Source organism: Apodemus sylvaticus, chromosome 3, assembly GCF_947179515.1.
Source record: "Apodemus sylvaticus chromosome 3, mApoSyl1.1, whole genome shotgun sequence".
NCBI classification, from domain to species: Eukaryota; Metazoa; Chordata; class Mammalia; order Rodentia; family Muridae; genus Apodemus; species Apodemus sylvaticus.
The window spans coordinates 133,375,291-133,388,246 of record NC_067474.1 but is presented as its reverse complement, the minus strand read 5'-3'; the positions used below and the strand labels follow the sequence as shown (position 1 = coordinate 133,388,246).

At 48.0% G+C, this 12,956-nt stretch overlaps 1 protein-coding gene across 1 annotated transcript in view; it reads left to right on the top strand.

Moving 5' to 3' along the window:
- Cfap57 (cilia and flagella associated protein 57) overlaps positions 1-12,956 on the top strand; it is a 68,509-nt gene that overhangs the window by 5,504 nt on the left and 50,049 nt on the right. The window contains exons 2-5 of the mRNA XM_052177180.1: positions 2,265-2,581; positions 4,083-4,366; positions 6,533-6,740; positions 10,766-10,918. Coding sequence (XP_052033140.1) covers positions 2,265-2,581; positions 4,083-4,366; positions 6,533-6,740; positions 10,766-10,918 — 962 coding nt within the window. The remainder of the gene's footprint in view (positions 1-2,264; positions 2,582-4,082; positions 4,367-6,532; positions 6,741-10,765; positions 10,919-12,956) is intronic.

Below are 12,956 nucleotides of genomic sequence, written 5' to 3'. Positions count from 1 at the left end.
GAAGGATAAAGTGGAAAGCTCTTGAGCTGGCGAAGCTTCTGTTATCTCTGGGACCCTCCTCCATTATGGCTAAGGAGCTGAGGTAGAACTAGCAGAAGAGGGACCAAGAAGATTCGTGTTGGGGGGCAGGGTGCATGCTTCTGTGGAGAGACAAAGCTATTTCAAGGATAACTGAATTAACTGGACTGAAAGCAGTGTGAAAGTGTCTGACAAACTAAAATCAGTTTAAAAAAAAAATCCCAGTCACAGGCTGCATAGAAATATCCTTAGTGACTGAGATTACAACCATGGTCCCAGAGGACTGTGTTGCCTAGGAATGCTACAGACATCTTGCTTCAGTCCCTACCATGTTAGTCACACAACTCACTTAAGGACACAGTTCTCAACGTGCCTGTTCTTACTCGGGCATGGCTATACTGAGTGCCTGCTAGGTGGCGGGTTCCTGGCAAGTGAACAAGTGAAAGAATGGACAAGGAAGCCATGGCCCTTGCCCTTCCCATGCTCTGGGCTGTAGCCCAAACAAAGCATACCTTTCAGTACAGGGCTTGTATCAGTGTATCGATGTATTTTATCATTGTATCAATGGAGCATTGTATCAAGGAGTGGGACAAACATTTCGTCCTGCACAGCCTGGCAGAGCGGAGCAAGCGCTTTTCCCTTGCTACCTCCAGGCACCACCATGATCCCTCGTAATCAATCCCAGCTGTGACTTCTCATCATCACTCCCATCCTTGCTTCTGCCCCAGCCTCGGCCCCTGGCTTCAGAATCTTACTCATCTTCTGCATCCCTTTACCCCAGATTTTCACACTGTGGAGTTCACAGTGTTCATTCAAATCCCAATTTTATTATTTCCTCTTCCCTCATGGTTTCCTTGCTGGATACTCAAACCTGTGTTAAAGACATAATTTCAAAAGCAATGAGGGTTAAGCATAAATAGCCCAGAAGCCCAGTAAATCTGTTTATAAGTTTGTAACTTTATATTGTATATAAGTTTGTAACTTTAATGTATTGTAGAAGTAAATCTGTATATAAGTTTGTAACTTTAATATATTGTAGATGTAGCATGAGGAGTCAGTGTAGGGAAGCCATTTAGAGTCTTGTTTCTTTTCTTTTTTAAAAATGTGTGTGTGTGTGTGTGTGTGTGTGTGTATGTGTGTGTGTGTGTTCGTGCTTGTACACCTGCATGGCATGGCATGCATGTGAAGGTCAGAGGTCAGCTCACAGGAATTTGTCAGTTCCTTCTACCCATGTGAGTCCTGGGGATAAAATTTAGATCATCAGCCTTGGCAACAAGCACTCTTGCCTACCGAGCCATCTTGCCAGCCCTATTTTTATTGTTTATTTTATTCTTATTTATAATTACTTAGATGTGTGTGTACATGCCTCCTGTGCACGTGTTTATGGGTGCCTGTGGAGGCCAGAGACGTTGAATCCCCCGGAGCTTGAATTAAGAGGTGCTGGTGAGCCACACAATGTGGGTGCTGGGAACCGACTCGGGTCCTGTGGAAAAGTCGCCATCCCTAGTTTTATCATGTGTAATGATGGGAGAGACCCTTCATGACAGCCGAGCGCCCAGGCCCACATGCTGGCCTGCTGTGGTCCTCTTGTGGCTTCACCATGGCTTGCATTTCGTGCTTGTGACTGCCAGGCAGCAAGATGCTGGCTGCATGCCCAGCTGTTGTCTCTACGCTCTGGGAAAGGCAGGACAGCGTGCGTGTGTCTCCAGTAATGAAGGAAGCACAGCGCTCCGTCACAAAGACTTCTGCATCCATCTAACTGCCAGACTGAGGAGCTGAGTAGTTCGCATCCAGCCTCGACAGTAGAGTACCGAGCGCCGGATTCTTAGGAGACTAAAGCCCATACGATTCGACCCTTTTCTACCCTTTGTTGGCCCATCCCTGGTCACGCCTGACTCCCACACAATGCTCCAGCAACCTGTCTCCTTGGGACTCTCTCCCCATACTGCATCCTCTGTTACATCCGTGCGCCTCGAAAGCTCTACCTGCCACATGCAACTTCCTCCATCCTCTCTGGTCCTGATGCAGCAACGTTTCCTCAGCATCCCAGCTCAACCTAGTGAGCTGCCCACCCCCAGTTTTACAATTATGCACATACAGTCAAACTAAGGGAAGGGGTGGTCAAGGACAGATCTTGGTATATTTGTGCACCTTTCTCCTCTGTCAGTGGTGCCCTTGCTAAGCCTGTTTGGACCTTGCTGGAAGCATTGTCTGTCCTTAGTCCCCACTCTGACCTCCTTTTGCAGGCTCAGACAAGAGTCAGGGCATGCTGGCCTTGTCCATCAGTCCCAATCGGCGCTATCTCGCTATCTCCGAGACTGTGCAAGAGAAACCCATCATCACTATTTATGAACTGTCATCCATCCCTTGCCGGAAGCGCAAAGTCCTGAATAACTTTGATTTCCAAGTTCAAAAGTTTACCAGCATGGCTTTTTCTCCAGACTCTAAATACCTGCTGACACAGACGTCGCCTCCAGAGTCAAACCTCGTCTATTGGCTGTGGGAAAAGCAGAAAGTCATGGCCGTTATTAAAGCTGATATTCAGAACAACCCCATCTACCAGGTACCTCCTACCATGAGTGCCTTGTCCATGGTAAAGCAGTAGGTGCTGACTTCTTCTTAGCACTTGTCTTGTGCCCAATTGAGCTTCACAATAATCATAACAGGAATATGTGGTTATTGTCCCATCTTAGAGATGGGAGTCCTGAGCCCCTAAGAGGCTAAGTAACTCATCCAAGGCTACAGAAGTGATGAAGAGGCAGACCCAGCTGGCCTCCAACTTTGTCATCTGCCTTTTTCCCCCCAGCCCAAAGCTACTTTCCAGACACAGGTTAGACCCAGTGGTGCTGATTAAAACTTAACTCTCCTTGGTTCTGGCCCCTTTGCAGTAGACTCCTGAGCAGTAAGAGGATTTCAGGAATGGCTTACCAAATGGTAGGTTTGGACTTTTATTTTGTTTGGGAGGGGCATTATTTTGGGTTTTGTAACAGGTTATGACCACGTAGCTCAGGGTAGCCATGAGCTCACAATCTTGCCTGCCTCCTCCTCCCAAATGCTGGAATTCGAGGTGGATTCCAGCATGCCCAGCCCAAAAGGCAGATGTGTAAGAAAGGGCCACTAGAGTTAGCGGTGTGGAGAACAGAATTTTCTATTGTGGTTGAAGAGCAAAACAAAGACCCTTTAGGAAACTAGTTGGCTGCTTAGGCAAGGAGCCCCAACCCCTGTCCAGCATCTTAGACTCATGTTCAAACCTTCAGGTCCATGTTCAGAGACACCAGCTCATCGGAGCCTCAAGCACTCATCTTAATGCTCTTTGCCCAAAAGTTGATGTGGGAGCCCAGACATCACCAGCAGCACACAGGTCCATTCTCAAAGCAGACATGAGTGTTGATCTACAAATCACAAAGGCAGGCTGAAGTGGAAGCCTGCTTCATCCAGGCTGTAGTTCCCCCTCCTCTCAGAGCAGAGAACATCTCTGCAGCAGATCCAGTGAGCATTTCCCAGGTGCCCACTGTGAACCCAGCCCTGAGGACACAGAGATTCAGCAGCAACTTGCCCTCAGGCTGATCTCTGTCTAGGGCAGACAGCAGGTTAATGTGTTTGTGTTGGGATAAGGGCTCTGGTGGGAGACCACAGATCCCCTCCTGAAGTGTGGTTTCTTCCCATAAACAGGCCTTCCCATGCCCCGGCTCAACCCCACGTCTCTGTTTCCAGCCGAACTTCATTCCATCGGGCTGGTACAGCGTATAGCTCTGCTCATGTGAGGAGACATGTTGGTGCGTGCCTGTAATCACAGCACGTGGGAAGTTGGGGCAGGAGGGGCAACCATTTAAAGCCAGCTTAGGCTACACACAAAAAAATTTTTTGTTTTGTTGACTGACAGTCCATCCTATAGACATAGATATGTATCTTTATCAAATATAGTATAAAATTCCATGGTTTTGTGATATGTGCAAGCTGTGTAAAATGTGTATTAAATAGTCAAGTGAATAGTTGCATCAAGATTTATCATATTGTCTCTTTTGTTTGTTTTGGTTTTTGTTTTATCTCCTCACATTTTGCAGGTTAGCATCAGTCCTCAGGATAATACTCAAGTGTGTATCACTGGAAGTGGAGTATTTAAACTTCTCCGCTTTGCTGACGGGACCCTAAAGCAAACCAATTTCCAGAGGGGAGAATCTCCAAACTGCCTAGCCCACGCCTGGGTGTCCGAAGACAGGATCATTGTTGGCACGGACACCGGCAGACTCTTTCTCTTTGAATCTGGAGATCAGCGCTGGGAGACAAGCATAATAGTCAAGGAGCCTACTAGCTCCAGGAGCCTGGATGTCATCCACGAGTCAGAGAGGTAACAGCGCCCTCTGCTGGGCTAGTGCACACCTGCGTTGCACTGCCAAAGTGCATTGATGAGCTTCTCCTGAAGCTTCTCACAGAGGCTATGCAGCAGGTAAGAGCACTTACTGCTCATGCTGAGGATTCAGGTTTGGTTCCCAGGTTTGGAATGCCTCGCAACCATTCCAGGAGATGTGGCGCCCTCTTCTGGCCTCTGAGAGCACCCATATAGTGCACTTAAAATACCTGCAAGCTGTAAAAGCAAAGAGATCTTTCTTTTAAGCCACTCACTACCATTGCACCTTGAAAACCAACTGTGCTCATGTCTTCCTTCTCCTTTATCTGCATCCAAGCACAAACCTTGACAGTTCCAACCATAGCCCACATACAAGTCTTTTTATGTTTATGCCTGATCTATTTTTACACACAGTTCAGTATGACAGGTCTTCAAAATGGCAGATTTTCTTTTTTCAAAAGCATGCTTTCTATGGCAATTTACCAATTTCAAGAAATAAATGACTTAGTGTTCAAGGCCCTTGCCATGATGTACTAGGAACACAGGCCCTCTGACAGGGGCAGTTCAATAGGAGGCAACAATGAACAAAGAGGGGCAAGAAAATGGACTGGGTAGACCTGACAGAAGGCTGTGTGGTAAGGGAGTTGTGGGGGGATTCCAGGAGGAGTGCTCAGTTTCATCCACAGTGTCACAGGCATGGTCATAGCTCACACAGCAGAATGTGCTGTGGGATGACGTGTCAGATCCTGCTGACATACCCATGAGTCCTATCCTTCACAGAGCGTATCAGTATCATGCCAACTTTACAGACCAGGGGACCAAGGCCCAAAGGAGTTAAGTCACTTGCCCAAGATCTCAGCACTCTGTGATAGAACTAAAATTCCATTTCCCTACTCTGAGCACAGAACCCAAGCTTCCTGCCACTGGGTACCCTGTGGATTCTTTCTTCGCCATGACTTCTGTTTACCCACAATCCTCTCCCCTTCCCACCCTCCTTATTTTGTGGCTTGTGTAAGGGTTTCCTAAGGAATTCTCGATAGAATTGTTTCCCCCATTCCTAGTTACTGCGTACACTAGATAGCTCAGATTATCCCTTTATATACCACCATACCTTGGAATTTTATAATAGCATTTGCTGAAGACACATGTCTACACCTTCTACGTGCACAGTATTTCGGTAGGTCCAGGACTCACAGCACCAAGGCCCCTTAGCTCAGGACAAGCAACCCTGCCTATTTCCTCTCCTGAAAAAGAACATCAACTCCCACCTCTGGGCACCTTTCATGACCAATGCATTTTCTTGCTAGTGGGTTCAGCCAGGTGCAGTTCCCTCTGTCTGTCCCCTGCCCCATCATCCAGACACATACCAATTCCTGTTTGCCCTGAAGGGCCTGGCTAAGAGCGCTCAGTCTCTGGTCACCTAAGACAGTTCCTATCCTCAGAAAGCCTGTGATACCTGTGGCCGGTTCTTTGTAGCATGCTTAATTTCCCTCAACAGTCCCTAGACATGAGCTCAAGACTTGAAGCTTCCTGCTGACCTCACTTACTGTCGTTTCAAAGAGCCATTATAACTCTAAACCAAAACGTATGAACAGGTATAAATATTTATTGTATTAAGTGAATGAATAAAAAGAGAAGCCCAGGTTCAAATACCAGCTCAGCTAGGATTGTGTGATCCTAGTAAAAACTTTATCTTCTGAACAACTTATTTCTAAGCAAAATGAGAATCACTGGTGACCCTGGGTTCAGTGAGCTTTCCACTGTGCTCCCAGTAAGTCCCAAGCGGCCCTGGCCACAGGAAAGGAGATCAGTGGGTAGCATTGCTCTCAACCAAAGACATCCCCAGCCCACCTGGAAGAGCACAGGATCTCATTATGTGACTCGCCTACTGTGCTGGAACTCACTAACTAGACAAGGCTGGCCTTGGACTCACAGTGATCCACCTGCCTCAACTTCCCATGTCCTGGAATTAATTTTGTGTGCCAGTGTACCTCTGTCTCTGTCTCTCTGTCTGTCTCTGTCTCTCTGTCTCTGTCTCTGATTCTATCTCTCTCTCTGTCTCTGTCTCTCTGTCTCTGTCTCTGTCTCTCTCTCTCTCTCTTCCAGAACTTATTTCTTCTCCTTAGGACTGTCTCCTAAAACAACATGTTTTCTTTCCTTTTCCAGCCTGATAGAGTTTCCACCACCCAGCTCCCCGGTCTCCTCCATTGAACAGATCCCGACGACCACGTACACCCAACAACAGTCCTTGCCCCAGGTGTTTGCCATCGCAGCCTATTCAAAGGGATTTGCCTGCTCGGCAGGGCCAGGAAGGGTGCTGCTGTTTGAGAAAGTGGAAGAGAAGGACTTTTACCGGGAAAGCAGGGAAATCCGGGTAAGGGGAGCAGGCAGGGGAAAGCAAACAGGTTCTTGGGGGCGTTGTTCTGCATAGCTCTGACAGAGCAGTTCACCAGGAAGGACTGGGCAGGAACAGAGTCAGAGAGCCCGGTCTCAAAGATTTAGGAGCCTGTAAACTGAATTGGGATTTCAAAGTATAGCACAATCTGGATTTGAGTCCTGTGGGAAAATGTGGCCACGTGTACTCCCTCCCAGAACCTGGTGCCCCATAGCCCTTCCATTATTATAACCATAATACTAATCAAACTTCCCAGCATGCACATTTATGGAATAAATGACCCAGAAATGACCTGGACCAGCAGGTTGTTCTTCAGTGACAGGGACCTGAGGAGAGAGGGGAGGACCAGGAGGTGAGAAAGAGGACGGGAAAGTTTGGGATCAAGAAGTCTAACACTGATGGCTTATGTAAGCAAGTTTATTAAGAAATACATCTTAGCCGGGCGGTGGTGGCACACGCCTGTAATCCCAGCACTCTGGAAGGCAGAGGCAGGCGGATTTCTGAGTTTGAGGCCATCCTGGTCTACAGAGTGAGTTCCAGGACAGCCAAGTCTACACAGAGAAACCCTGTCTTGAAAAACAAAACAAAACAAAAATACATCTTATATACAGCTTATTGGGGGGGGGGAAGGGGACAGAGTCAACAGAAAGCTGTCATATAATGGGAGGAAGTCAGCAGGAAGCTAATCAAGCAAAGTTGCACAAGGAGAGCACAAGGTGTCCCCTCAAGTGCATTACAGACCAAGCACTCAGTGGCCTTGGGACTGATAAACCATAGCCCCCACAAGGGGGAAAGATCAAGTTCTCAGGACCCAGAAAAACGCAGTTTCCCGAGACTCTGGCCCCAGACATTACTGGCCTTGGCCAGCATGCACCTGGTGTTAGACAAAGGAACAAGTTATTTCTCCATACATCAGGGCCCCAGAGAAAGTCTCAGACTATCCCGGCCCTGGAAACAGATGGAAGACAACAGCTTGGAAAAGAACCCAGGAGGCTCCTTGGTGTTTAGTGCTATTCTTGAGGGATTGAAGAAAATGTATGATACTTGACAGTAAGGTGTAAAACAGGAACTCCAGGTGGACACAACAGCTTAAGCAGAACACCCTGGCAGCCTGGAGGAGGCAGTGGTGTGTTTAGAAACACACCCTGCTGCCCAGTACAGAGGGGCCTCATGTCACTTGAAAGGAAAAAAGAGACACTGTGACCAGTGTAAGAAATTCTGGTCTGGAACATACTTAGGTGTCCCACCAAGATTTGGGGTGGAAAGGAATTATGTTTAAGAAAAATTGATCTCCCCAGGATACATGGTGTCAGACATGAATCTGTGACTTACTTACTGGTTGAACTGAGCCTTGGTACCTGCCAAAGCTGTGTTTCTCTGTTTGGAACATAACATGGTAACCGCCCCTCCCCCACTCGAGGTGAAGCTGGAAGAGATGAGACTGGAGACTGCTTAGATCCCCTCAGAGTCTCAGAGCTCAAAGAACGGCATGGCCACATGGCTGGAACCGTCAATCAGCGGAGAGATTTTTTGGTTAGTGCAGTCCAAAGGTTGTGAGGCCTAAGATCAGGGGCTAGGGCAAGAGAGGATGTCTTTGGGAAGACTAATTCTGGGTAAAGGTGGGAGAAGTGTTCTCAGAGAGCACCCGGAAATGATGCCTGGGCTTTGGAGTGGGACCTCTGCGAGGAGGCCGGGAGCAGGGAACCTGGAGAAGAGCTAGGAGTGCGGGGAGAAGGCCCAGACACCCCCACCACCCCCATCCCCACCACCCCACCACCCCCAACCCCCGCCCGCCCGTGCCGCGGTGGGAGTTTACTTTGCCCTGCCTGTTGGCTTATTCATTTATTTAACAGGTCTGTATCAAATGTTGACTGAGCCTAGCAGGCTCTGAGTTAGGGGCTGGGCACACAGTGGAAAGTCAACCCATAAAGTGCACAACTCAGGACACAGCGAGCGAGAGAGGCAAAATGGAAAGGATGACAGATGACAATCAACACAGAGAATGTACAGCCAGGAAGAGGTCCAGAGGCTAGAGGGGCTCTGCTCCAGAACCTCCAGGGGACTGTCTCTCCAAGGAAGGTGACAGAAACCAGAGCAGAGAAAACCAGCTGGGAGCGTGGACTTGGACACTGGCAGGAAGATCAGTGCTTAGCATCTCCTGACTGTTGTCTAGTCCCCTTTGCCCACCACTGTCTCCGATATCTAGTGTTCCAACTGTAGACACGACACTACCACTGCTTTCGCTGAAACCCCTGTGTTAGAGTCACTAAATGATTAAAAATATAGGGAAAAAAAGTTGGGGGCTGGAGGGATGGCTCTGTAGATGAAGCTCTTGCTATTTGAGTTGGGTCCCAGCACCCATACAAAAGGCAGGTACACAACAACCTCAGGGTGTGCACCCATAACCCTGAGCTGAGGGAGGAGGCCAGACACAGTTGAATCCTGAGAGGAGGTTAGCCAAACAGTGAGCTCTGGGTTCAGTGAGAGACTCTACCTCAAAAGCCACAGTAGAGAGCAAGAGGACCCAGGGTCAACCTCTGCCGGTCATACATATGAACACATTGTTGCACACACACACATGCTCATATACAGACCTCCAAGCATACAAAGAAATAAAGGAAGATGGAGGGGGAAGGGGAAGGGAAAGGAGGAAAAGGAAATGAGAATAAAGAAGGCTGAAGTGTCCATCTTCACTTACTTCCTCACTTAACACACATCTGTTGTACACTTACCATGGGGACAGATCCCGTGATTGGTGGCTGAGACAGTGGAGTCAGCTGTGACCCCCTTCTCTGAAGGAACTTACTGTGTTAGAACAGGGATCTCTCCCTTACTGCATCCATCGATTCACTGTGTGCCTGCTACACTCCGGACCTGTGTGCACACACTGGGGCACATCTGTGGAACAGCGTGGACAGGTTCCTCAGCCCAGAGCTCCCATTTTGCTTTGCATAGTGTGCTAAGTGTGACAAGACGGGTCTCCCAGGGAATACTGGTACATTTTGCAGCTGTCTGTCTCCTTATCCCAGGATGCTCGGGGAGGCTTGCTGGCAAGCGTGCCTGTTGGCCATGTGAAGAAGAGTCAGTCTGTGTCAGAGATATGACTCCAAGCATAGGAAGCCATGCACAAGAACCCAGTGTCTCAGGCCCCAGGGACTCACAGAGTATAGAGACACCAAGGAGATATGACTGGGTGGAGGCTCTGGCTTTGGGGACGAGCAGATGCTCCATCTTTCTGAACATTTGTCAGACAATGACACAGGAGGAGCGAGACTCTTAAAAAGTGGTTCTCAACCTTCCTAATGCTGTGACTCTCTAATATAGTTCCTCATGTTGTGGAGACGACCCGCCCCCCCAGCCATAAAATTATTTCATTGCTACTTCATAGCTGTAAATCACCTGCTGTTGTCAATCATAATGTAAATATCTGATATGCGACCCTCTTGAGGGGGTGAGACCCACAGGTTGAGAACGACTACTCTAAGAAAACAGGCCCAAGCAGATGGCAGGGATGGAGAGACGGTGCAGGCTGGCCCACCAACACCTTTGGTCACTAACAGAAGCTAATATAAGGGAAAAGGAAATCTAATTTCATTATATCTCATTGGGAACGGTAGCTCCTCTCCAAGGCAGGTGGTGACAATAACCCCTTTTCCCCATTTGTAGAGGGCCAGCACCTCCCTCCAATGCCCTGCAGTACACACGGGTGTGCTGGGTACCACGATAGCCCATGTGCTGGGCTTCCCATGAGTGGCTGGAGTGGGTTAAATGAACATGTTTCTTACGAAGTCTCACCCTGGGGTGCCTGGCCCGCTCATTCCATCATGTGCGGTTGTCCAACTCTTCAGATGCTAGCTGCCGCAAAATGAACATGCTCTTTAAAACCAACAGAAGCAGAGGCAAAACCGGCCCTCCCTTCTCCCTGAACCCCTGTAGCCAGGGACCCGCTGACAATGCGGGACCCGCACTGAGAATGACTGATGGCTCTTTTGTGCCTTTGGCAGATCCCTACAGACCAACAAAGCAGTGACCCAAGTCAGTCAGACAAACAGGATGTCCTGTGCCTGTGCTTCAGCCCATCCGAAGAAACCCTGATCGCCAGCACCAGCAAGAACCAGCTTTACTCCATCACCATGTCCCTGACAGAGATCAGCAAGGTGAGCCTCCTCCAGGGCATCAGCCCCCTTCCGGTCCATGCCCGGACGCCCGTCCGAGGGGCTGCTCTCCACATGGGTAGGAGTTCACACAAAACTTGGTGCAGTTCATGCACCCTCTTCATACAAGCAAACAGAAAGGCTGAGCGTGCGGAAACAGTCGGAGGGTGGGGGGTTGGGAGTGCCACCTTGACGCTGCCTATTAAATTCAAATCCCACATATCCCACCAGGAGTTCTGTCTCAGGGGACTGAGTCTACTACCATCCTGGTTCACATCCTAAAGGTGGCGATACAAAAATCTCTGTGGTTATTCTTTTGCCCTGTTTTGGAATTGCAAAGGAGACTACCATAAGACGCTCCAGGCAACTTAACAAAGTTCACACTATCCGCTGCACACTTCATCAATAGGAGATGTTTCAGACCTGTGCCCCCTAGCAGCACGGATTCAAGTATATAAAGTGAAGACAATGGACCACCTACAATCAGTCAGGGATTTTAACATATCCTTTTAAGTCATGCTTAGGGGGTGGGGAATTATTGCTATTGAGACAGGGACTTATGTAGCCCTAATAGCTAAGAATGACCTTGAACTTCTGACCTTCATCACCTTTCCCTGTTCATACCATGCTAGGGAATCAAACCCAGGTTTCATGTGCATGCTAGGCATGCACTCTACTAACCGGGCTCCACCTCCAGCCCAGCGGTGGTTTACAGAAGCCTTGTTATTCAGAGGTGAAAACCCAGCACTGTGGTTAATTACGGAATATAGATATCACCTCATAGGGAAAGCAGCCCATGCCCTTTGACTGTCATCCCTCCCACTCCCTCCCACCTTAGCCCTAAGCAAATGCTAATCTACTTTATAGATTATAGATTTGCTTATTCTAGGTACTCTATATAAAAGAAAAAAATACAGTATGTGGACTTTGTGGTAACTGGCTTCTTTGATATAACAAGCTATCATAAAGGCTCATCTACTCTCTAGCACGTATCAGCACTTTATAACCTTTCCATGGTCAAGCAATATTCCAGTGTATTATTTCTATATACCACATTTTGTTTATCTGTAAGTCAATTTGGGTCATTCAAGTTATCTCAGTTTTTTTTTTTTTTGGTTTTATGAATATCATTGCTGTGAACATTTCAATACCAGTTTTTGTTTGGACATAGATTTTTATCTCTCTTCCTAATAGTGGAAATGCTGGTTACCGGATGTCTTCATTAGGATTGTATTGCTGTGAAGAGACACCATGACCACTGCAACTCTAATAAAGGAAAGAATTTCACTGGGTCTGGCCTACAGTTCAGAGGTTTAGTCCATTATCATCATGGCAGGAACCATGGCAGTGTGGAGCAGACATGGTACTGGAGAAGGAGCTGAGAGTTCTACATCTTGATCCACACACAGCACAAAGAGAACTGGTTTGAGCTTCTGAGACCTGGAAGCCCACCCCCTAGTCATGCTCCTCCTCCAACAAGGCCACACCCACTCCAAGGCCACACCTCCTAATAGTGCCACTCCCAGTGGACCTTTGGGGGCCATTTTCTTTCAAACCACCACACCTGGTAACTCCATGTTGGGCATCTGAGAAACTGCTTAAGTTCCAAGAGGCGGTATTGTGAGGGTTCAGGCTTCCCTTTATCCTTAAGGACACTTGTGCTGATCTGACTTTGTGATTTCAGCCATCCCAGAAGTTGCACAGTAGTATCTCACCATCATGGTTGCAATTTGCATTTCCCTGGTGACCATAATACCAGCATCTCTTCAGGTGCTTTTCCCCATCTGTCTGTCTTCTTGGAAGAAATCCTAATCAAGTCTACCTATATCAGATATATCTTTTAATTCTGTGTTATCTTTTTACTACTGGACTCTCCAAGTTATGCATTATAGACATGGCCCTGTAATGGACTCCTGCCTCAGCCTCCCAAGTACTGGGGTCATTGGTGTGCACCATCATTTCTAGAATCTTCTTACTTTCTTGGTAGCTCATAAAAGCTCCTAATTTGGTGAAGTCCAATTGGTCTACTTTTCTTCTAGGC